This window comes from Phyllobates terribilis, unplaced genomic scaffold, assembly GCF_046119375.1.
Source record: "Phyllobates terribilis strain yellow unplaced genomic scaffold, ASM4611937v1 Scaffold_3__8_contigs__length_932513732, whole genome shotgun sequence".
Classification (NCBI taxonomy): Eukaryota; Metazoa; Chordata; class Amphibia; order Anura; family Dendrobatidae; genus Phyllobates; species Phyllobates terribilis.
In genome coordinates, this window is record NW_027362763.1 from 59,505,308 (window position 1) to 59,530,357 (window position 25,050).

The 25,050-nt window shown below is 46.4% G+C and overlaps 1 protein-coding gene across 2 annotated transcripts in view; it reads left to right on the top strand.

The window, feature by feature from the left end:
* The first annotated feature begins 5,295 nt into the window (after window positions 1–5,295).
* Window positions 5,296–25,050, top strand: part of XKR5 (XK related 5) — a 49,072-nt gene continuing 29,317 nt past the window's right edge. For both annotated transcript variants that reach the window (XM_073673905.1, XM_073673907.1), the window contains exons 1-3: window positions 5,296–5,453; window positions 17,324–17,507; window positions 18,034–18,221. In XM_073673905.1, the coding sequence (XP_073530006.1) occupies window positions 5,381–5,453; window positions 17,324–17,507; window positions 18,034–18,221 (445 nt within the window). In that variant the 5' untranslated portion in view covers window positions 5,296–5,380. The remainder of the gene's footprint in view (window positions 5,454–17,323; window positions 17,508–18,033; window positions 18,222–25,050) is intronic.

Genomic DNA, 25,050 nt, shown 5'->3' on the forward strand with positions numbered 1-25,050 from the left:
AAAAACAGATTCGAGCATTTCTAGGACTTGTGGGATATTATAGGTGATTTATCCCAAATTTCTCCATGATAGCCGCACCCCTGACCAACCTGCTTAAAGGTAAGAAGACGGCAATGGTCAAATTGTCTTCTGAGGCGGAAATGGCGTTCAATTAATTGAAGCTCGCTCTGTGTAAGCAGCCGGTTTTGATTGCAACTGACTTCAATAAGGAGTTCATAGTCCAGACGGACGCCTTGGAGATCAGAGTAGGAGACGTGTTGTCTCAAGAAGTAAACGGGGAGGAACATCCGATTCTATATCTAAGCAGAAAATTTTTCTGTCTGTGAAAAAAACTATGCTATTGTGGAAAAAAAGTGCTTGGCCATAAAATGAGCAGTTGACACCCTGAGGTACTACCTATTAGGCCGGAAGTTCAGGTTAGTGTCAGACCATGCACCCCTGAGATGGATGAGGGAAAGGATGGGGAAGAATGCCCGGGTGACTAGGTGGTTTCTAATGCTCCAGGACTTTAGTTTTTCGGTGGAGCACAGGCCAGGGAAACTACTTGGCAACATAAATGCCCTGTCCAGACTTCCATGTTTAGCAAGTGAAGATGCCAAAACCCCCGGCTTTGGGCAGAGGGGGGAGGATATGTGACAAAGTCACTGGCAGAGTGCTGGAGGAGAGACATGTTTCATTGAGGCTATTAGCTTCAGTGATGTGAAACACGGAAGTCTTCTCATGCATGGTAGGTGCAGAGAGGGTTTATCAGCCATATTTAAAAGGGCATGTTTATGAGAACAACTATAGAGTGGGTGGGAGGTTGTTCTACATATCTCCATCTCAGGGTATGGTCTAGGGTTTAAATACATGGCCTGCTGAGGCATTAGAGGATCAGTATCTGGAGAGACTTGCTCCAGAGAGGCACTTGCATGTGTTGTGCTGAACCGTGTGTGGTTAACCCTGAGTGGCTGTACCCAGGCTGATATACGGACTGTGCAGAATCTTTGTATTTTGTTTTGCCGAATGGGCTGTGTTTACTTTTTGAACTCTGGTTTATGATGTTTTAATAAACCAATCTGAAGCTTAAAGAGACAGTGTTCCTTATCTACCTCCGTGTATAGTCGAGCAAGCCGCTTTACCACAATATGTACAGCCGGTATAACCTGGGTATCTCCTGTATATAATTATATATGTACAGCTGGTATAACCAGGACATCTTCTTTATAGAATTATATATGTACAGTTGGTATAACCTGGATATCTCCTGTATATAATTATATATGTACAGCTGGTATAACCTGGATATCTCCTGTATATAATTATATATGTACAGCTGGTATAACCTGGGCATCTCCTGTATATAATTATATATGTACAGCTGGTATAACCTGGGTATCTCCTGTATATAATTATATATGTACAGCTGGTATAACCTGGGCATCTTCTGTATAAAATTATATATTGCAGGCAAGATCCCCAGGACGCGTCACAGCTGTGAACAGACTGCATGTCCTGGGTGAAGGTGGCTGTGAGGATGGAACAGCGGTCAGACAAAATGGAGGCGCTGATCAAGCACCTGTTCCAAAGCCAACACCAGCAGCACCAACAGCACCTGCAACAGCTGCAGCAGCATTGGGTTAAGCAACAGCTGGCACAGCAGGAGACAAGTAAGCTGCTGATGCAACAGAAACGACAACAGCAGCAACAGATTGATTTACTCAGAGGCGGATCGTGGCACGGCAGCAGCTCTGACCCCAATGTCAGCTGTTGAAGGCAGTGCAGAGACCCTTGCAGAAGATGACCCCAGGTGATGAAATAGAGGCCTTTTTAACTGTTTTTGAAAGGGTCGCCAATAGTTAGAAACTCCCGCCAGAGCAGTGGGCGGAAGTTCTGGCGCCATACTTAACGGAGGAGCCACAAAAGGCCTACTATGATTTGGCCTTACAGGATGCCAAAAAATATGAAAAACTGAAAACAGAAATTTTGGCGCGCTTGGGGTGACAATGTCTGTCAGGGCACAACGGGTCCATCGGTGGGCATATCACCGTGACAAATCCCCCCGCTCCCAAATGTTTGATCTATTGCAGCTTATCCAAAAGTGGTAAAATCCGGAGTCCTCTACCCCAGCGCGGATGGTGGAGCAAGTTGTAATGGACCAGTTCGTGCACTCCCTTCCGAGCCCGATGCAGACTTGGGTTGTCCAGGGAGATCTGCGGAACACCGATGACTTGGTCAGACTGGTCGAAAGGTATCAGGGGGTCAACGGGTCCTTGGGAAGGCAACCCACTCCATATTGGGGGTGGATGTTAAAAAGGGAGTGGGAAGTCCAAAGTCCAAGGGGACAGCAGAGGCCATGCCAAGGCCCTCATCGGGGGCTGAAATTTCTTGGAGATGTGACGGTCCAGGTCATATAGCAGCCCATAGTCTCAGGTCCACCGAGCAAATGGACTGTAGCATGGGACGCCGGTGTTCGTTCTACGTATATCCAGCTTGCAGTATGGACTGTCCACCCAGCAAGGGGCGCCAAGCTTGTCCTGTCAAAGTGAATGGCCTGCAAATGACTGGACTACTAGACTCATAGACTCAGGAAGTTTGGTGACCTTCGAGAGGGCCAACCTCCCTCTCCAATTGATCCCTGGAAGAAGATGGGCGTCTCCTGCATTCACAGGGATGCTAAAGACTATCCGGTGGCCAGAGTGGTCATTGAGACGGCCCGAGGTATTGAGTCCCATAAGGTCAGCGTGGTCCCGGATTTATGGCACCCAACTATCATAGGCCAGAATTTTGTGTTGCTTTGCGACTTGTAGGGAAGGGGCAGAGACCTTGATTGCTCGGGTAAGAAACAGGTTGGCCTTAAAAAAGTCTCACCATCTGCAGAGTCTGACGGGTTTTCCTTCTGTGTAATGGGAAAATAGGAGAAAGTAGTATTCCCTGAGGTAGACATTTCTGAGATAGGGGTGACCAGAGAAAATTTTGGGTTCTCCCAACATAGGGACCTATCTCTAAAAGAAGCATTCAGTAAGGTAACAGTGATAAACGGCATAGCACATGAGTCGGGGGCTGACACCATGTTTCCCTATTTCATGTTGAGTGGGGACTTATTGTACCAGGTTAATAAGGTGGGGAGGAGATAGTGGAGCAATTACTGGTACCAGCACCCTATAGACAAAGGGTGTTGGATAGAGCCCATTCACAGGTGACCATCTGGGGGTGGACAAAACTCAAGAACGGGTCATGCGGAGGTACCATTAGCCAAGATATCACTGGGAAATCCTAAGATATTGCAAGTCCTGTCCCACCTGCAAGTTAATCGCTACCACCTCACCCTTCCAAAAATCTTCTCATGCCGATATCAGTCAAGGCAGGGCAACAGCGGGATCCCGTTGAACCTCCATGTGGGCTGAACAAGCCAGAAGGGAACACACCTTTGTCAGCCACAGTTTGGATTAGTACAGTTTAATTAATTTAGTGATGCATATGTGTCACCCCAGGCCTGGATTCCACAAATATTAAAGGCTGTGTCTGAGAGCAGGAGGGAGGTTCCCTGGTCAGGGACCATTAGCATGCAGCACCTCCTGTCCCAGGCCAGTAGGGGGAGCAGGCTGCCCCTATAAAAGCTGGAACTGGGGCAGGGTTAGAGAGACCAGAACCCACTTCTGAAGTGACCAGAAGGGTTCTTTAGAGGAAGGGATACGGTCAGCAGCAGCTGAGGAGTCCGTGAAGCAGAGGAGAGACTACAAGCCAGGGACAGAGGCGACGAGAGCCAGTCCTGGCTGAGAGAAACACACAACCGGACATTGGGGTCCGAGGCTGTCAGGGTTGCAAGCCCAGCAGCAGAGAACCAACCCGTGAGGGATTTCAGGTCCCTTGGCCTAAGAAGCCTGGAGGCTCCGCCACACAGAGGGACCAGTACAGCAAGGAAAAGCTACAGGTACCTAAGGCCCGAGTCGCAAGCCATACAGGCAAAGTACACGGCCAGCTCAGGGACGTGGGCTATTACACCACGAAAAGGGGGATAGTCAGCAAGAGCATAGAGAGAGAACGGAGGGCTTCACACTCACCCTGACCAATGGGGCTCACCCGAATGCTCTCAGACACCCAGGCCCACTCCTAACCGGTACTCCTTTTGGGTCAGTAATAACATCTGCAATAAAGACCCTGGACTGTTTGAAGCGGACTCTGAACTCTTACTATTGTGGCCTGCACTATCACCCCCAGCATTCACCTACACTGCCCTGAGGCTACACTCATCCCGTGGGGAGTTATCCTATCCCTGTGCTGCACACCAACACCAGCCTCAGCGGTCTGCCTCGCAGCAGCGGTCATCCCTGACCGCAATCCACGGGTGGCGTAGTCGGACATTCACAAATCTATAAATAGACTAGCATAGCATTTGGTCTGACCACCCTGAGCCACGGGATCGGGTTGCCACTACTACTCCCAGCATCGCACAGAAGCCCGGTTCTGGGTGCCCCATGGCCCAGGGGGCGAGTCACGTACAAGTACAAAATAAACATTGGCTGACCAAGGTGTCAGAATGAACAATAGGTGGTCAGCCAATGTTTACCCTCTACGCATCACTAATTAAACTGTAATAATCCAAACTGTGGCAGACAAAGGTGTGAAATCTAACAATGCCTGAGCAATGCAATGGCGGACCAAAGTGTGAAAGTAAGTGCCATTGGTGACCAAGACAAGATGGTAAACGAGAAAATCTCAAAAATAATTTTTTTTTCACATACTGCTGTACTTGCTGTTTTTCACTAAAAACGCTGCAAAACCTGATGGCTATGTTCACATTAATTCCCTATATAATGGCCGCCAGCCTTTTCCCTCTTCCCTATTTCTACAGTCCATATTTTTTTCCTTTCCAAACATGTACCGAAATCAGATCCAAGGACAAAGCTGGGTGGAGTAAGATGGCCGCCGGCGGAGGCTTTCCATGGATTGGTTGGTCTGGGTGTACTGGGAGGAGCCTGACTCCCTGTGTAGTCAATGGATAGACCAGCCTGGGGGGCGGTGCGTAATTTATCACGTGACCAAGCTTGGCCATTCCAGTGTGTATAGAAAGACTGAAGGGTAGAGGCGGGAGCTATATATGAGAGGCGTGGTCAAGAAACTGGGCGGGGCCTTTATCGGGAGGGCAGGCAGGCGGGGAGTATGGGGACAATTTTGGGGGGCGGGATTATTCCTTAATATATTATGTTATGGGCGTGGTGTTTTGGTGGTTTTATCCACCCCGAGCTTTGTCACTGAAGTAAAGTGAGCGCTAACTCTTAGCGTAGAGGCGTGGTCAGTATGGTGAGTGACACTTGGTGTGGGCGGAGTCAGCATCGTGAGTGGCGGGATAGCGGGAAAGCGGTAAATACGGATCCCGGGGTAGGGCCGGCGGAGCAGGATGGCGGCCGCCGGGGGGATCGGCTGGCTGGCGGCGGTGTCCCTGGTGCTGTACCTGGCGGAGCGGGCGGCGGGTGAGTGTGATTCAGCGCCGCTGCTCCCGGCACTCACTGAGCGGAGTGGAGGACTGGGGACGACTCGTGCACAACTTAGTTTTGCATGGAATATCCCTTTAAATGAAGGGGTCCTCTGCAGTTGGGGGGGTCTCAGGACCCCTGTAGTAATGATAATGTCCGAGCTGATCACTGATTGGTGCAAAATCTATTTCTGCCGTTTGTTTATAAGACCTCTGCTGCTGTCAGTGAATGGAAACCTCTCCTGGACCCCCCAGTATCAGTGTAGGCCTGTGACCCAGCTCTCCTGGACCCCCAGTATCAGTGTAGGGCTGTGACCCAGCTCTCCTGGACCCCCAGTATCAGTGTAGGGCTGTGACCCAGCTCTCCTGGACCCCCAGTATCAGTGTAGGGCTGTGACCCAGCTCTCCTGGACCCCCAGTATCAGTGTAGGGCTGTGACCCAGCTCTCCTGGACCCCCAGTATCAGTGTAGGGCTGTGACCCAGCTCTCCTGGACCCCCAGTATCAGTGTAGGGCTGTGACCCAGCTCTCCTGGACCCCCAGTATCAGTGTAGGGCTGTGACCCAGCTCTCCTGGACCCCCAGTATCAGTGTAGGGCTGTGACCCAGCTCTCCTGGACCCCCAGTATCAGTGTAGGGCTGTGACCCAGCTCTCCTGGACCCCCAGTATCAGTGTAGGGCTGTGACCCAGCTCTCCTGGACCCCCAGTATCAGTGTAGGGCTGTGACCCAGCTCTCCTGGACCCCCAGTATCAGTGTAGGGCTGTGACCCAGCTCTCCTGGACCCCCAGTATCAGTGTAGGGCTGTGACCCAGCTCTCCTGGACCCCCAGTATCAGTGTAGGACTGTGACCCAGCTCTCCTAGACCCCGAGTATCAGTGTAGGGCTGTGACCCAGCTCTCCTGGACCCCGAGTATCAGTGTAGGGCTGTGACCCAGCTCTCCTGGACCCCCAGTGTCAGTGCAGGGGTGTGACCCAGCTCTCCTGGACCCCCCCCAGTGTCAGTGCAGGGGTGTGACCCAGCTCTCCTGGACCCCCCCCCAGTGTCAGTGCAGGGGTGTGACCCAGCTCTCCTGGACCCCCCCCCCAGTGTCAGTGCAGGGGTGTGACCCAGCTCTCCTGGACCCCCCCTCCAGTGTCAGTGCAGGGGTGTGACCCAGCTCTCCTGGACCCCCCCCCCCCAGTGTCAGTGCAGGGGTGTGACCCAGCTCTCCTGGACCCCCCCCCCCCAGTGTCAGTGCAGGGGTGTGACCCAGCTCTCCTGGACCCCCCCCAGTGTCAGTGCAGGGGTGTGACCCAGCTCTCCTGGACCCCCCCCCAGTGTCAGTGCAGGGGTGTGACCCAGCTCTCCTGGACCCCCCCCCCCCAGTGTCAGTGCAGGGGTGTGACCCAGCTCTCCTGGACCCCCCCCCAGTGTCAGTGCAGGGGTGTGACCCAGCTCTCCTGGACCCCCCAGTGTCAGTGCAGGGGTGTGACTGGCTCTTCCAAGTGCAGATGTAGCCAATAAAAAAGTGTTTAATACAATGTAAAATCAGCAGGAAAGTGAAGGGCCCCAATCACTGGGGATAATGGGAGTTGTAGTACTTAGGGTTTCTTGTTGCTCCGCGCTCAGTGCACACAGCAGTTTCCAGGCACATCTCCTCTTTCATGGCCTCCAGCAGCAGCATCGGATCAGGTGTTCTGACCTCTCTGTGGAGACACGTCTGATACATAATAGATGAGAGCGGATTTATTATCTACTGGTCCGGGATAAAGTGACACGTCCTGAGGTCACCAGACGGGGACACTGCACTCACAGGGAATATACTAGGAGGGCAGTATTATAGTAGTTATATTCTTGTACATAGGGGGCAGTATTATAGTAGTTATATTCTTGTACATGGGAGCAGTATTATAGTAGTTATATTCTTGTACATAGGAGGCAGTATTATAGTAGTTATATTCTTGTATATAGGGGGCAGTATCATAGTAGTTATATTCTTGTATATAGGGGGCAGTATCATAGTAGTTATATTCTTGTATATAGGGGGCAGTATTATAGTAGTTATATTCTTGTACATAGGGGGCAGTATTATAGTAGTTATATTCTTGTACATAGGGGGCAGTATTATAGTAGTTATATTCTTGTACATGGGAGCAGTATTATAGTAGTTATATTCTTGTACATAGGAGGCAGTATTATAGTAGTTATATTCTTGTATATAGGGGGCAGTATCATAGTAGTTATATTCTTGTATATAGGGGGCAGTATCATAGTAGTTATATTCTTGTATATAGGGGGCAGTATTATAGTAGTTATATTCTTGTACATAGGGGGCAGTATTATAGTAGTTATATTCTTGTACATAGGGGGCAGTATTATAGTAGTTATATTCTTGTACATAGGGGGCAGTATTATAGTAGTTATATTCTTGTACATAGGGGGCAGTATTATAGTAGTTATATTCTTGTACATAGGGGGCAGTATTATAGTAGTTATATTCTTGTACATAGGGGGCAGTATTATAGTAGTTATATTCTTGTACATAGGGGGCAGTATTATAGTAGTTATATTCTTGTACATAGGGGGCAGTATTATAGTAGTTATATTCTTGTACATAGGGGGCAGTATTATAGTAGTTATATTCTTGTACATAGGGGCAGTATTATAGTAGATATATTCTTGTACATAGGAGGCAGTATTATAGTAGTTATATTCTTGTACATAGGAGGCAGTATTATAGTAGTTATATTCTTGTACATAGGAGGCAGTATTATAGTAGTTATATTCTTGTACATAGGAGGCAGTATTATAGTAGTTATATTCTTGTACATAGGAGGCAGTATTATAGTAGTTATATTCTTGTACATAGGAGGCAGTATTATAGTAGTTATATTCTTGTACATAGGAGGCAGTATTATAGTAGTTATATTCTTGTACATAGGAGGCAGTATTATAGTAGTTATATTCTTGTACATAGGAGGCAGTATTATAGTAGTTATATTCTTGTACGTAGGAGGCAGTATTATAGTAGTTATATTCTTGTACATAGGAGCAGTATTATAGTAGTTATATTCTTGTACATAGGGGCAGTATTATAGCAGTTATATTCTTGTACATAGGAGCAGTATTATAGTAGTTATATTCTTGACCTAGGGACAGTATTATAGTAGTTATATTCTTGTACATAGGGGCAGTATTATAGTAGTTATATTCTTGTACATAGGGAGCAGTATTATAGTAGTTATATTCTTGTACATAGGGAGCAGTATTATAGTAGTTATATTCTTGTACATAGGGAGCAGTATTATAGTAGTTATATTCTTGTACATAGGGAGCAGTATTATAGTAGTTATATTCTTGTACATAGGGAGCAGTATTATAGTAGTTATATTCTTGTACATAGGGAGCAGTATTATAGTAGTTATATTCTTGTACATAGGGGGCAGTATTATAGTAGTTATATTCTTGTACATAGGGGGCAGTATTATAGTAGTTATATTCTTGTACATAGGGGGCAGTATTATAGTAGTTATATTCTTGTACATAGGGGGCAGTATTATAGTAGTTATATTCTTGTACATAGGGGGCAGTATTATAGTAGTTATATTCTTGTACATAGGGGGCAGTATTATAGTAGTTATATTCTTGTACATAGGGGCAGTATTATAGTAGATATATTCTTGTACATAGGAGGCAGTATTATAGTAGTTATATTCTTGTACATAGGAGGCAGTATTATAGTAGTTATATTCTTGTACATAGGAGGCAGTATTATAGTAGTTATATTCTTGTACATAGGAGGCAGTATTATAGTAGTTATATTCTTGTACATAGGAGGCAGTATTATAGTAGTTATATTCTTGTACATAGGAGGCAGTATTATAGTAGTTATATTCTTGTACGTAGGAGCAGTATTATAGTAGTTATATTCTTGTACATAGGGGCAGTATTATAGCAGTTATATTCTTGTACATAGGGGCAGTATTATAGTAGTTATATTCTTGTACATAGGGGCAGTATTATAGCAGTTATATTCTTGTACATAGGGGGCAGTATTATAGTAGTTATATTCTTGTACATAGGGGGCAGTATTATAGTAGTTATTGTAACGGGTCTGGGAGGTGGAACCTCTGAGCAACTATACAAAAGGGCAGTCCTTGTAAGGAAGTGGGTGGCTCCCAGGGAAGGCGGGCAGGCAGTCACGGCTAGTGACGGGGACAGTCTCTGGGTAAGAGGGCAGGAGGTCACGGCAAGTGACGGGGACAGTCTCTGGGTAAGAGGGCAGGAGGTCACGGCAAGTGACGGCTGAGCCTCCAGGTAGGCTAGCAGGCAGGTAGCAGGTGGACGCTCCCAGGTGAGCGGGTAAGAGTCTCTGGACAGGCAGGTGGTCACAGCAAGTGATGGCTGAGCCTCCAGGTAAGCTAGCAGGCAGGTAGCAGGTGAGCGGGTAAGAGTCTCTGGACAGGCAGGTGGTCACAGCAAGTGACGGCTGAGCCTCCAGGTAGGCTAGCAGGCAGGTGAGCGGGTAAGAGTCTCTGGACAGGCAGGTGGTCACAGCACGTGACGGCAGGGCCTCCAGGTAGGCTAGCAGGCAGGTAGCAGGTGAGCGCTCCCAGGTGAGCGGGCAGACAGGTCCATAGACAGACTGGCAGGGCTGGTAGGCAGACTGTCGGACCGCAGGAATGTCAGCAGAAAGACACGTATCAAGCAGGAAACTGACAGGTAACTGGCAGGTATCTGGTAACGGGACCTGAGGGCTGAAGCAGAGTGATAGGCTATGCAACAACATTGCTCGAGCACCTCCATTTTGGAGGAGGTGCCTTATATATGTAGAGATCCTCCAGCCATTGGCCTGGGACTCCTTAGGACGGCGCGCGGCCCCTTTAAGAGAGGGGGAGCGCGCGCCCTAAGCACAGTGGCCGGGAAGGAGCGCGCGCCGCCAGCAGAGCGGGAGGAAGTCGCCGGGCGCGGAGCGGAGAGGTGAGGGGAACAGCGGAGGCAGGGACGCCGACGCTACAGTACCCCCCCCCCCCCTTTATGCCCCCCCTTTTTTAGGCCAGACAGAAATTTATCAAGGATGAGAGGGGCATGGATGTTCTCCCGGGGCTCCCACGTTCTCTCCTCAGGACCAAACCCCTTCCAATCTACTAGAAAAAATGTCTTTCCTCTTACCCTTTTGGTGGCCAGAATGTTCTCTACCTCAAACTCGTTTTCAGCAGAAACCGGAGCAGGGGGCGTACCTGTAGACTTGGAAAAAGAGTTAAGTATCACGGGTTTGAGGAGAGATACATGGAAGGAGTTAGGGATCCGCAAGTTGGCCGGGAGTTTCAATTTATAGGCCACCAGGTTGATTTGTTTGATAACTTCCAGTGGGCCGATGAACCGAGGCCCTAACTTGTAGGAAGGAATCTTGAGCCGGACATACTTAGACGGAATTGTGGAGGATCCAGGCGTTTTTTGTCAGCGTGTTTTTTCATCCGCTCGGACGACTGAAGGAGTGCGGATCGGGTACTCTCCCAAATGGAGGAAAATTCACTAACGAGAGATTGCGCAGCCGGATTGTCCACCGAGGTGGAGACGGGAAATGGGATCCGAGGATGCTGACCGAAGACTACAAAAAACGGGGATTTGGAGGAAGATTCGCTCTCGTGGTTATTGTAAGAGAATTCGGCCCATGGTAATAGATCCACCCAGTCTGAATGGTGGGCATTAACGAAGTGTCGGAGGTAACTGGTCAGGATCTGATTGATCCGCTCCACTTGACCATTGGACTGTGGGTGGTAAGCGGAGGAGAAGTCCAGGGTGACGTCTAGCAGCTTACATGTGGCTCTCCAGAAGCGTGAGGTGAACTGAACCCCACGATCCGACAAAATGTGGAGGGGCAGGCCATGGAGACGGAAGATGTGGCAGATAAAGTCTTTAGCCAGCTCGGGTGCAGACGGGAGGCCCGGCAGGGGAATGAAGTGAGCCATCTTGGAAAAGCGGTCAGCGACCACCCAAATGACCGTACAACCGGCAGAGACAGGGAGATCTGTTATAAAGTCCATAGCTATATGCTGCCACTGGGCAGCAGGTACTGGAAGAGGAAGGAGGCGACCGGCTGGCAGGTGTCTCGGAACCTTGTTGCGGGCTCAGGACACACAGGCTGAAACAAAGTCTATTACGTCCTTGTGCAGGGTAGGCCACCAGTAGTGCCGGGTAATAAGCTGGAGGGTCTTTTTCTGACCGGCGTGGCCAACTAGCCTAGACGAGTGACCCCAGTGTAGGACCTTCTCCCGATCAGGTACAGTTACGAACGTCTTACGGGGAGGGAGACTATTTAGATTCACGGGGGCCACCTGCATTACTCTGGCGGGATCAATGATGTGCTTAGGTTCCTCCTCTAGATCAGACACCAGGAAGGATCGGGACAAGGCGTCAGCTTTGATATTTTTGTCTGCCGGGCGAAAATGAAGAACGAAATCAAAGCGAGCAAAAAACAAGGACCACCGGGCTTGGCGCGGGTTAAGTCTCTGGGCACTCTGGAGGTAAGCCAACTTCTTGTGGTCCGTGTAAATTATTACCGGGTGAAGAGCCCCCTCGAGCAGGTAACGCCACTCCTCCAGTGCCAGCTTAATGGCCAATAACTCTCGGTCTCCTATAGAATAGTTGCGTTCAGAAGAGGAGAAGAGTTTGGAGAAGAAGCCGCAAGTTACCATTCTTCCGGAAGGCAACTTTTGGGTAAGTACCGCTCCGGCTCCAGAGGAGGAGGCATCAACTTCCAGGAAGAATTGTTTGTTGCCGTCCGGACGATGCAGCACCGGGGCGGAAGAGAAAGCCTGTTTTAAGGAAAGAAAGGCTTCCTCTGCTTCGGGCGGCCATTCTCTGGGATTAGTACCCTTACGGGTGAGCGCAGAGATTGGGGCAGTCCGGGAAGAGAAGTGCGGTATGAAGAGGCGGTAGTAGTTGGCGAAGCCCAGGAACCGCTGAATAGCCTTCAACCCCTCTGGTCGAGGCCACTTCTGGATGGCAGACAGTTTCTCAGGATCCATTCGTAGGCCGGTCTGAGAGATTATGTAGCCCAAAAACGGAAGCGAGGTCTGCTCAAAGAGGCACTTCTCTTATTTAGCGTAGAGGTGGTTCTGCCTGAGCCTGAGCAGAACCTGACGAACATCCCTCCGGTGAGTGAGAAGATCCGGAGAGAAGACCAAGATGTCGTCCAGGTACACCACTACGCAGGAGTAGAGAAGGTCCCGGAAGATGTCATTGACCAACTCTTGAAAGACGGCGGGAGCGTTACAGAGACCGAAGGGCATTACCAGGTATTCATAGTGGCTGTCCCGGGTGTTGAATGCCGTCTTCCATTCATTCCCCTGACGGATACGGACCAGGTTATAGGCCCCACGGAAGTCCAGCTTGGTGAAGATCCTAGCCCCCCTGAGACGGTCAAATAATTCCGGAATGAGCGGAAGGGGGTATTTATTCTTCACCTTGATCTGGTTAAGGCCTCTATAGTCTATACAGGGACGGAGTGAGCCGTCCTTCTTTTTAACAAAGAAGAAGCCTGCTCCCGCCGGGGAGGTATATTTCCGGATAAATCCCCGGGCCAGATTCTCCTCAATATATTCTGACATGGACCGGGTCTCAGCAGCGGATAAAGGGTAAATACGCCCACGGGGAGGAGTAGCGCCGGGTATCAGGTCGATTGGGCAGTCGTATGGTCTATGAGGGGGTAGTGTCTCTGCCTCCTTTTTATTAAAGACGTCCGCATAAGACCAATAGGGAACCGGAAGACCAGGTAGATTGGCTGGGGTAGGAGAAGGACGGACAGGATGGACGGGAACTAAACAAGTCTTATGGCAGTCCTGTCCCCAGCGAAGGACTTCTCAGGTCTGCCAATCAAGCACGGGTGCATGTCTCTGAAGCCAAGGTAGGCCTAGCAAGAGGGCGTGAGAGAGTCCAGGCAGAACATGAAAGAAGATGCTCTCTGAGTGCAGCATTCCCACCTGCAGAGTTATGGATTTGGTGATGAGTTGGATGGGATGTGGTAAGAGGCCCCCATCCACGGGAGCGACAGATAAGGGTACAGCCAGAGGTTTGGTCGGAATGCGGTATTTCTCTACCAGGGACTGAGAAATGAGATTTCCGGCAGCTCCAGAGTCAAGTTGGGCTAGTTCAAAATAACGGTTCTCCCCGCAGATGACAGAGACCGACAGCAACAGAGATGGAGAGGGTTTACTCTTGTCTAGGACGACCTCTCTGAGCGATCCTAGACACAGGCGTTTCCCGACCTCTCCGGGCAGGAACGGATCCGGTGCTCCTTACTGCCACAGTAGAAGCAGCTCCCCTCGGCTCAGCGTAACTCTTGACTGGATTTGACCATCTTGGTCTAGTCGAACTGCATAGGCTCGGGTGAGTGCGCCGGGGGAGTAGCAGGAGAAGTGACGGGTCTCTGAAAGGTAGGGGCCAGACTGTCGGACCGCAGGAATGTCAGCAGAAAGACACGTATCAAGCAAGAAACTGACAGGTAACTGGCAGGTATCTGATAACGGGACCTGAGGGCTGAAGCAGAGTGATAGGCTATGCAACAACATTGCTCGGGCACCTCCATTTTGGAGGAGGTGCCTTATATATGGAGAGATCCTCCGGCCATTGGCCTGGGACTGCTTAGGACGGCGTGCGCGGCCCCTTTAAGAGAGGGGGAGCGCGCGCGCCCTAAGCACAGTAGCCGGGAAAGAGCGCGCGCTGCCAGCAGAGCGGGAGGAAGACGCCGGGCACGGAGAGGTGAGGGGAACAGCGTCCCTGCCTAGCAGGAGGCAGGGACGCCGACGCTACAGTTATACTCTTGTACATAGGAGCAGTATTATAGTAGTTATATTCTTGTACATAGAGGGCAGTATTATAGTAGTTATATTCTTGTACATAGGGGCAGTATTATAGTAGTTATATTCTTGTACATAGGAGCAGTATTATAGTAGTTATATTCTTGTACATAGGAACAGTATTATAGTAGTTATAGTCTTATACATAGGGGCAGTATTATAGTAGTTATATTCTTGTACATAGGGGGCAGTATTATAGTAGTTATATTCTTGTACATAGGGGGCAGTATTATACTAGTTATATTCTTGTACAAAGGGGGCAGTATTATAGTAGTTATATTCTTGTACATAGGGGGCAGTATTATAGTAGTTATATTCTTGTACATAGGGGGCAGTATTATAGTAGTTATATTCTTGTACATAGGGGGCAGTATTATAGTACTTCTTGTACATAGGGAGCAGTATTATAGTAGTTATATTCTTGTACACAGGGGGAAGTATTATACTAGTTATATTCTTGTACATAGGGAGCAGTATTATAGTAGTTATATTCTTGTACATAGGAGCAGTATTATAGTAGTTATATTCTTGTACACAGGGGGAAGTATTATACTAGTTATATTCTTGTACAAAGGGGGCAGTATTATAGTAGTTATATTCTTCTACTTAGGAGCAGTATTATAGTAGTTATATTCTTGTACATAGGGAGCAGTATTATAGTAGTTATATTCTTGTACATAGGGAGCAGTATTATAGTAGTTATATTCTTGTACATAGGAGCAGTATTATAGTAGTTATATTCTTGTACATAGGGAGCAGTATTATAGTAGTTATATTCTTGTACATAGGGAGCAGTATTATAGTAGTTATATTCTTGTACATAGGGAGCAGTATTATAGTAGTTATATTCTTGCACATAGGAGCAGTATTATAGTAGTTATATTCTTGTACATAGGAGCAGTATTATAGTAGTTATATTCTTGTACATAGGGGCAGTATTATAGTAGTTATATTCTTGTACATAGGGGCAGTATTATAGTAGTTATATTCTTGTACATAGAGGGCAGTATTATAGTAGTTATATTCTTGTACATAGGAGCAGTATTATAGTAGTTATATTCTTGTACATAGGAACAGTATTATAGTAGTTATATTCTTATACATAGGGGCAGTATTATAGTAGTTATATTCTTGTACATAGGGGGCAGTATTATAGTAGTTATATTCTTGTACATAGGGGGCAGTATTATAGTAGTTATATTCTTGTACATAGGGGGCAGTATTATACTAGTTATATTCTTGTACAAAGGGGGCAGTATTATAGTAGTTATATTCTTGTACATAGGGGGCAGTATTATAGTAGTTATATTCTTGTACATAGGGGGCAGTATTATAGTACTTATATTCTTGTACATAGGGAGCAGTATTATAGTAGTTATTCTTGTACACAGGGGGAAGTATTATACTAGTTATATTCTTGTACAAAGGGGGCAGTATTATAGTAGTTATATTCTTCTACTTAGGAGCAGTATTATAGTAGTTATATTCTTGTACATAGGGAGCAGTATTATAGTAGTTATATTCTTGTACATAGGGAGCAGTATTATAGTAGTTATATTCTTGTACATAGGAGCAGTATTATAGTAGTTATATTCTTGTACATAGGGAGCAGTGTTATAGTAGTTATATTCTTGTACATAGGGAGCAGTATTATAGTAGTTATATTCTTGTACATAGGGAGCAGTATTATAGTAGTTATATTCTTGCACCTAGGGAGCAGTATTATAGTAGTTATATTCTTGCACATAGGGAGCAGTATTATAGTAGTTATATTCTTGTACATAGGAGCAGTATTATAGTAGTTATTTTCTTGTACATAGGGGCAGTATTATAGTAGTTATTTTCTTGTACATAGGGGCAGTATTATAGTAGTTATATTCTTGTACATAGGAGCAGTATTATAGTAGTTATATTCTTGTACACAGGGGCAGTATTATAGTAGTTATATTCTTGTACATAGGAGCAGTATTATAGTAGTTATATTCTTGTACACAGGGGCAGTATTATAGTAGTTATATTCTTGTACATAGGGGCAGTATTATAGTAGTTATATTCTTGTACATAGGGGCAGTATTATAGTAGTTATATTCTTGTACATAGGGGCAGTATTATAATAGTTATATTCTTGTACATAGGGGCAGTATTATAGTAGTTATATTCTTGTACATAGGGAGCAGTATCATAATAGTTATATTCTTGTACATAGGGGCAGTATTATAGTAGTTATATTCTTGTACATAGGAGGCAGTATTATAGTAGTTATATTCTTGTACATAGGAGCAGTATTATAGTAGTTATATTCTTGTACATAGGAGCAGTATTATAGTAGTTATATTCTTGTACATAGTGTGCAGTATTATAGTAGTTATATTCTTGTACATAGTGTGCAGTATTATAGTAGTTATATTCTTGTACATAGGGGGCAGTATTATAGTAGTTATATTCTTGTACATAGGGGGCAGTATTATAGTAGTTATATTCTTGTACATAAGGAGCAGTATTATAGTAGTTATATTCTTGTACATAGGGAGCAGTATTATAGTAGTTATATTCTTGTACATAGGGAGCAGTATTATAGTAGTTATATTCTTGTACATAGGGAGCAGTATTATAGTAGTTATATTCTTGTACATAGGGAGCAGTATTATAGTAGTTATATTCTTGTACATAGGGAGCAGTATTATAGTAGTTATATTCTTGTACATAGGGAGCAGTATTATAGTAGTTATATTCTTGTACATAGGGGCAGTATTATAGTAGTTATATTCTTGTACATAGGGGCAGTATTATAGTAGTTATTTTCTTGTACATAGGGGCAGTATTATAGCAGTTATATTCTTGTACATAGGGGCAGTTTTATAGTAGTTATTTTCTTGTACATAGGGGCAGTATTATAGTAGTTATATTCTTGTACATAGGGGCAGTATTATAGTAGTTATATTCTTGTACATAGGGAGCAGTATCATAATAGTTATATTCTTGTACATAGGGGCTGTATTAACGTTGGATGTTGTGTTTTCTCGGCAGAGTGTGCGGCGGTTGCTCACTACTTCGTCTCTGCGCAGTTCCTGTGGTCGGGGTGGACGCTCGGTTTGCTCCTTCCTGGATGTGTGATACAGGCGATCAGTTTGCTCTGGTTTCGGGCTGATGGGCACCAGCATTGCTTCCTCCTAGGTCTTGCTCACGTCTTGCAGCTTGGGATCCTGAAAAGGTATCTGTGATGCTAGAGCTGGATGCCGGGGTCCTCATGGGCTGGATGGGTTCTGAGGCTGTAAAAGTGGAGGAGACACCAAAAATGTTCCGGAGGAACCAAATAGAAGCACAGAGACGATACAAATTTCTGACAGGAAAAATGCAGCACGAGCTAAAATATCACCTGTCCAGAATCATGGATTTCTTTTATTTGCTGCTTTCCTTCACACAGACGTAATATTGCAGGCTGCCTGCAGCCACCACCAGGGGGAGCTCACTGCAGACAGATTCCTTGTGGAGTGCGGAGCTGTAGACACAGTGAGCTCCCTCTAGTGGTGACTGCAGGCAGCGGTACTTTGATACTGAATTGTAGGATAGTTGATGTAGTTTTATCGCATAGTGGAACAAAAATAAATGTTAAAATGTAGAAAATTGTGATGGATGTGAGAATATTGTTGTTTGTTGTTAGAAAGTAGGATCTCCGGCCGTTGTAAGGGTAGGGGGTCCGGGGTCTCCGCTCCTCATTAGCTTCTCTTTCCTTACAGACACGTGGATTCTCTTCGACTTGTTCTCAGGGAAAAAGGTGAAAGTGCAAACGAGGAGCAGGATCTGGTGGTGAAGCAGGGAGACCTGTCGCTCCTCCGGCTGCTAGAAGTCTTACTACAGGCGCTGCCCCTGCTGCTGCTACAGACGTATATCTACATGACCCTGCAGCACACCGACGTCTACGCAGGTTAGTGATCTCCTGGAGGAGCCCCTCATAGACCATTTTTTAGGTGATCCTTTTCTTGCTCCTTTCATTAGGGGGAGCCCTCCATATTCCCTTCTTTTAGATGAAACAATTCTTGTTGCTTCCACTAAAGGGAGTTCTTCATATTCCCTTCTTTCGATTATACAATTCTAGCTGCCACCACTAGGTGGAGCCCTTCATATCCCTCTCTTTAGATGCAATTCTTGCTGATTCCACTAGGGTGGGGGGCTTCATATTCCATTTTTTAGATGTTGCCATTCTAGCTACCACCGCTAGGGGGAGTCCTCCTTGATCCCTTCTTTACATGATACAATTCTAACTGTCACCACTAGGTGGAGCACTTCATATTCCCTTTTTTTAGATGCAGTTCTTACTACTTCCACTGGGGATGGGGGGGGCTCATATTCCCTTCTTTAGATGTTGCCATTCTAGCTTCCATCTGTAGGGGGAGCAGCCCTCCATATTCCCTTCTCTAGATGATGCAATTATTGCTGTCGCCACTAGGTGGAGCCCTCCATAGTCCCTTCTCTACATGATGCAATTATTGCTGTCACCACTAGGTGGAGCCCTCCATAGTCCCTTCTCTACATGATGCAATTATTGCTGTCACCACTAGGTGGAGCCCTCCATATTCCCTTCTTTAGATGATGCAATTATTGCTGTCACCAGTAGGTGGAGCCCTCCATAGTCCCTTCTTTAGATGATGCAATTATTGCTGTCACCACTAGGTGGAGCCCTCCATAGTGCCCTTTTTAGATGATGCAATTGTTGCTGTCACCACTAGGTGGAGCCCTCCATATTCCCTTTTTTAGATGATGCAATTGTTGCTGTCACCACTAGGTGGAGCCCTCCATATTCCCTTTTTAGATGATGCAATTGTTGCTGTCACCACTAGGTGGAGCCCTCCATATTCCCTTTTTTAGATGATGCAATTGTTGCTGTCACCACTAGGTGGAGCCCTCCATAGTTCCTTCTTTAGATGATGCAATTGTTGCTGTCACCACTAGGTAGAGCCCTCCATATTCCCTTCACTAGATGATGCAATAATTGCTGTCACCACTAGTTGGAGCCCTTCATATTCCCTTCTTTAGATGATGCAATTATTGCTGTCACCAGTAGGTGGAGCCCTCCATAGTCCCTTCTTTAGATGATGCAATTATTGCTGTCACCACTAGGTGGAGCCCTCCTTATTCCCTTCACTAGATGATGCAATTATTGCTGTCACCACTAGGGGGAGCCCTCCATATTCCCTTCACTAGATGATGCAATTATTGCTGTCACCACTAGTTGGAGCCCTTCATATTCCCTTCTTTAGATGATGCAATTATTGCTGTCACCAGTAAGTGGAGCCCTCTAGAGTCCCTTCTTTAGATGATGCAATTATTGCTGTCACCCCTAGGTGGAGCCCTCCATATTCCCTTTTTTAGATGATGCAATTATTGCTGTCACCACTAGGTGGAGCCCTCCATAGTCCCTTTTTAGATGATGCAGTTATTGCTGTCACCACTAGGTGGAGCCCTCCATAGTCCCTTCTTTAGATGATGCAATTATTGCTGTCACCACTAGTGGGGGGGCCTCCATATTCCCTTCTCTAGATGATGCAATTGTTGCTGTCACCACTAGGGGGAGCCCTCCATATTCCCTTCACTAGATGATGCAATTATTGCTGTCACCACTAGGTGGAGCCCTCCATATTCCCTTCTCTAGATGATACAATTATTGCTGTCACCACTAGGGGGAGCCCTCCATATTCCCTTCACTATATGATGCAATTATTGCTGTCACCACTATGTGGAGCCCTCCATATTCCCTTCTCTAGATGATACAATTATTGCTGGCACCACTATGTGGAGCCCTCCATATTCCCTTTTTTAGATGATGCAATTATTGCTGTCACCACTAGTTGGAGCCCTCCATATTCCCTTCTTTAGATGATGCAATTGTTGCTGTGACCACTAGGTGGAGCCCTCCATATTCCCTTTTTTAGATGATGCAATTGTTGCTGTCACCACTAGGTGGCGCCCTCCATATTCCCTTCTCTAGATGATGCAATTGTTGCTGTCACCACTAGGTGGAGCCCTCCATATTCCCTTCTTTAGATGATGCAATTGTTCCTGTCACCACTAGTTAGAGCCCTCCATATTCCCTTCTTTAGATGATACAATTATTGCTTTCACCACTAGGTGGGGCCCTCCATATTCCCTTCGCTAAATGATGCAATTATTGCTGTCACCACTAGTTAGAGCCCTCCATATTCCCTTCTTTAGATGATAAAATTATTGCTTTCACCACTAGGTGGAGCCCTCCATATTCCCTTCGCTAAATGATGCAATTATTGCTGTCACCAGTAGGTGGAGCCCTCCATATTCCCTTCACTAGATGATGCAATTATTGCTGTCACCACTAGGTGGAGCCCTCCATATTCCCTTCTCTAGATGATACAATTATTGCTGTCACCACTAGGTGGAGCCCTCCATATTCCTTTCACTAGATGATGCAATTATTGCTCTCACCACTAGGTGGAGCCCTCCATAGTCCTTCTTTAGATGATGCAATTATTGCTGTCACCGCTAGGGGGAGCCCTCCATATTCCCTTTTTAGATGATGCAATTATTGCTGTCACCACTAGGTGGAGCCCTCCATATTCCCTTCTCTAGAGATGCAATTGTTGTTGTCACCACTAGGTGGAGCCCTCCATAGTCCCTTCTTTAGATGATGCAATTGTTGCTGTGACCACTAGGTGGAGCCCTCAATATTCCCTTCACTAGATGATGCAATTATTGCTGTCACCACTAGTTAGAGCCCTCCATATTCCCTTCTTTAGATGATACAATTATTGCTTTCACCACTAGGTGGAGCCCTCCATATTCCCTTCGCTAAATGATGCAATTATTGCTGTCACCAGTAGGTGGAGCCCTCCATATTCCCTTCACTAGATGATGCAATTATTGCTGTCACCACTAGGTGGAGCCCTCCATATTCCTTTCACTAGATGATGCAATTATTGCTGTCACCACTAGGTGGAGCCCTCCATAGTCCCTTCTTTAGATGATGCAATTATTGCTGTCACCACTAGGGGGAGCCCTCCATATTCCCTTTTTAGATGATGCAAATATTGCTGTCACCACTAGGTGGAGCCCTCCATATTCCCTTCTCTAGATGATGAAATTGTTGCTGTCACCACTAGGTCGAGCCCTCCATAGTCCCTTCTTTAGATGATACAATTATTTCTGTCACCACTAGGGGGAGCCCTCCGTACTCCCTTCACTAGATGATACAATTATTGCTTTCACCACTAGGTGGAGCCCTCCATATTCCCTTTTTTAGATGATGCAATTGTTGCTGTCACCACTAGATGGAGCCCTCCATATTCCCTTCTCTAGATGATACAATTATTGCTGTCACCACTAGGGGGAGCCCTCCGTACTCCCTTCACTAGATGATGCAGTTATTGCTGTCACCACTAGGTGGAGCCCTCCATATTCCCTTCTTCAGATGATAGAATTATTACTTTCACCACTAGGTGGATCCCTCCATATTCTAGTTAGAGCCCTCCATAGTCCCTTCTTTAGATGATGCAATTGTTGCTGTCACCACTAGGTGGAGCCCTCCATAGTCCCTTCTTTAGATGATGCAATTATTGCTGTCACCACTAGGTGGAGCCCTCCATATTCCCTTCACTAGATGATACAATTATTGCTGTCACCACTAGGTGGAGCCCTCCATAGTCCCTTCTTTAGATGATGCAATTATTGCTGTCACCACTAGGGGGAGCCCTCCATATTCCCTTTTTAGTTGATGCAATTATTGCTGTCACCACTAGGTGGAGCCCTCCATATTCCCTTCACTAGATGATGCAATTATTGCTGTCACCACTAGGTGGAGCCCTCCATATTCCCTTCCCTAGATGATGCAATTGTTGGTGTCACCACTAGGTGGAGCCCTCCATATTCCTTTCACTAGATGATGCAATTATTGCTGTCACCACTAGGTGGAGCCCTCCATATTCCCTTCCCTAGATGATGCAATTGTTGGTGTCACCACTAGGTGGAGCCCTCCATATTCCTTTCACTAGATGATGCAATTATTGCTGTCATCACTAGGGGAGCCCTCCATATTCCCTTTTTAGATGATGCAATTATTGCTGTCACCACTAGGTGGAGCCCTCCATATTCCCTTCTCTAGATGATGCAATTGTTGCTGTCACCACTAGGTGGAGCCCTCCATAGTCCCTTCTTTAGATGATACAATTATTTCTGTCACCACTAGGGGGAGCCCTCCGTACTACCTTCACTAGATGATGCAGTTATTGCTGTCACCACTAGGTGGAGCCCTCCATATTCCCTTCTTTAGATGATACAATTATTGCTTTCACCACTAGGTGGAGCCCTCCTTATTCCCTTCACTAGATGATGCAATTATTGCTGTCACCACTAGGTGGAGCCCTCCATATTCCCTTCTCTAGATGATGAAATTGTTGCTGTCACCACTAGGTGGAGCCCTCCATATTCCCTTTTTAGATGATGCAATTATTGCTGTCACCACTAGGTGGAGCCCTCCATATTCCCTTCTCTAGATGATGCAATTGTTGCTGTCACCACTAGGTGGAGCCCTCCATATTCCCTTCTCTAGATGATACAATTATTGCTGTCACCACTAGGTGGAGCCCTCCATATTCCCTTCTCTAGATGATACAATTATTGCTGTCACCACTAGGTGGAGCCCTCCATAGTCCCTTCACTAGATGATGCAATTATTGCTGTCACCACTAGGTGGAGCCCTCCATATTCCCTTCTCTAGATGATACAATTATTGCTGTCACCACTAGGTGGAGCCCTCCATAGTCCCTTCTTTAGATGATGCAATTATTGCTGTCACCACTAGGTGGAGTCCTCCATAGTCCCTTCACTAGATGATGCAATTATTGCTGTCACCACTAGGTGGAGCCCTCCATATTCCCTTCACAAGATGATGCAATTATTGATGTCACCACTAGGGGGAGCCCTCCATATTCCCTTCTCTAGATGATACAATTATTGATGTCACCACTAGGTGGAGCCCTCCATATTCCCTTCACTAGATGATGCAATTATTGCTGTCACCACTAGGTGGAACCCTCCATATTCCCTTCACTAGATGATGCAATTATTGCTGTCACCACTAGGGGGAGCCCTCTATATTCCCTTCTCTAGATGATACAATTATTGCTGTCACCACTAGGTGGAGCCCTCCATAGTCCCTTCTTTAGATGATACAATTATTTCTGTCACCACTAGGGGGAGCCCTCCATATTCCCTTCACTAGATGATGCAATTATTGCTGTCACCACTAGGTGGAGCCCTCCATAGTCCCTTCTTTAGATGATGCAATTATTGCTGTCACCACTAGGGGGAGCCCTCCATATTCCCTTCTCTAGATGATGCAATTGTTGCTGTCACCACTAGGTGGAGCCCTCCATAGTCCCTTCTTTAGATGATACAATTATTTCTGTCACCACTAGGGGGAGCCCTCCGTACTACCTTCACTAGATGATGCAGTTATTGCTGTCACCACTAGGTGGAGCCCTCCATATTCCCTTCTTTAGATGATACAATTATTGCTTTCACCACTAGGTGGAGCCCTCCTTATTCCCTTCACTAGATGATGAAATTGTTGCTGTCACCACTAGGTGGAGCCCTCCATATTCCCTTCTCTAGATGATGAAATTGTTGCTGTCACCACTAGGTGGAGCCCTCCATATTCCCTTTTTAGATGATGCAATTATTGCTGTCACCACTAGGTGGAGCCCTCCATATTCCCTTCTCTAGATGATGCAATTGTTGCTGTCACCACTAGGTGGAGCCCTCCATATTCCCTTCTCTAGATGATACAATTATTGCTGTCACCACTAGGTGGAGCCCTCCATATTCCCTTCTCTAGATGATACAATTATTGCTGTCACCACTAGGTGGAGCCCTCCATAGTCCCTTCACTAGATGATGCAATTATTGCTGTCACCACTAGGTGGAGCCCTCCATATTCCCTTCTCTAGATGATACAATTATTGCTGTCACCACTAGGTGGAGCCCTCCATAGTCCCTTCTTTAGATGATGCAATTATTGCTGTCACCACTAGGTGGAGTCCTCCATAGTCCCTTCACTAGATGATGCAATTATTGCTGTCACCACTAGGTGGAGCCCTCCATATTCCCTTCACAAGATGATGCAATTATTGATGTCACCACTAGGGGGAGCCCTCCATATTCCCTTCTCTAGATGATACAATTATTGATGTCACCACTAGGTGGAGCCCTCCATATTCCCTTCACTAGATGATGCAATTATTGCTGTCACCACTAGGTGGAACCCTCCATATTCCCTTCACTAGATGATGCAATTATTGCTGTCACCACTAGGGGGAGCCCTCTATATTCCCTTCTCTAGATGATACAATTATTGCTGTCACCACTAGGTGGAGCCCTCCATAGTCCCTTCTTTAGATGATACAATTATTTCTGTCACCACTAGGGGGAGCCCTCCATATTCCCTTCACTAGATGATGCAATTATTGCTGTCACCACTAGGTGGAGCCCTCCATAGTCCCTTCTTTAGATGATGCAATTATTGCTGTCACCACTAGGGGGAGCCCTCCATATTCCCTTCACAAGATGATGCAATTATTGGTGTCACCACTAGGGGGAGCCCTCCATATTCCCTTCTCTAGATGATACAATTATTGCTGGCACCACTATGTGGAGCCCTCCATATTCCCTTTTTTAGATGATGCAGTTATTGCTGTCACCACTAGTTGGAGCCCTCCATATTCCCTTCT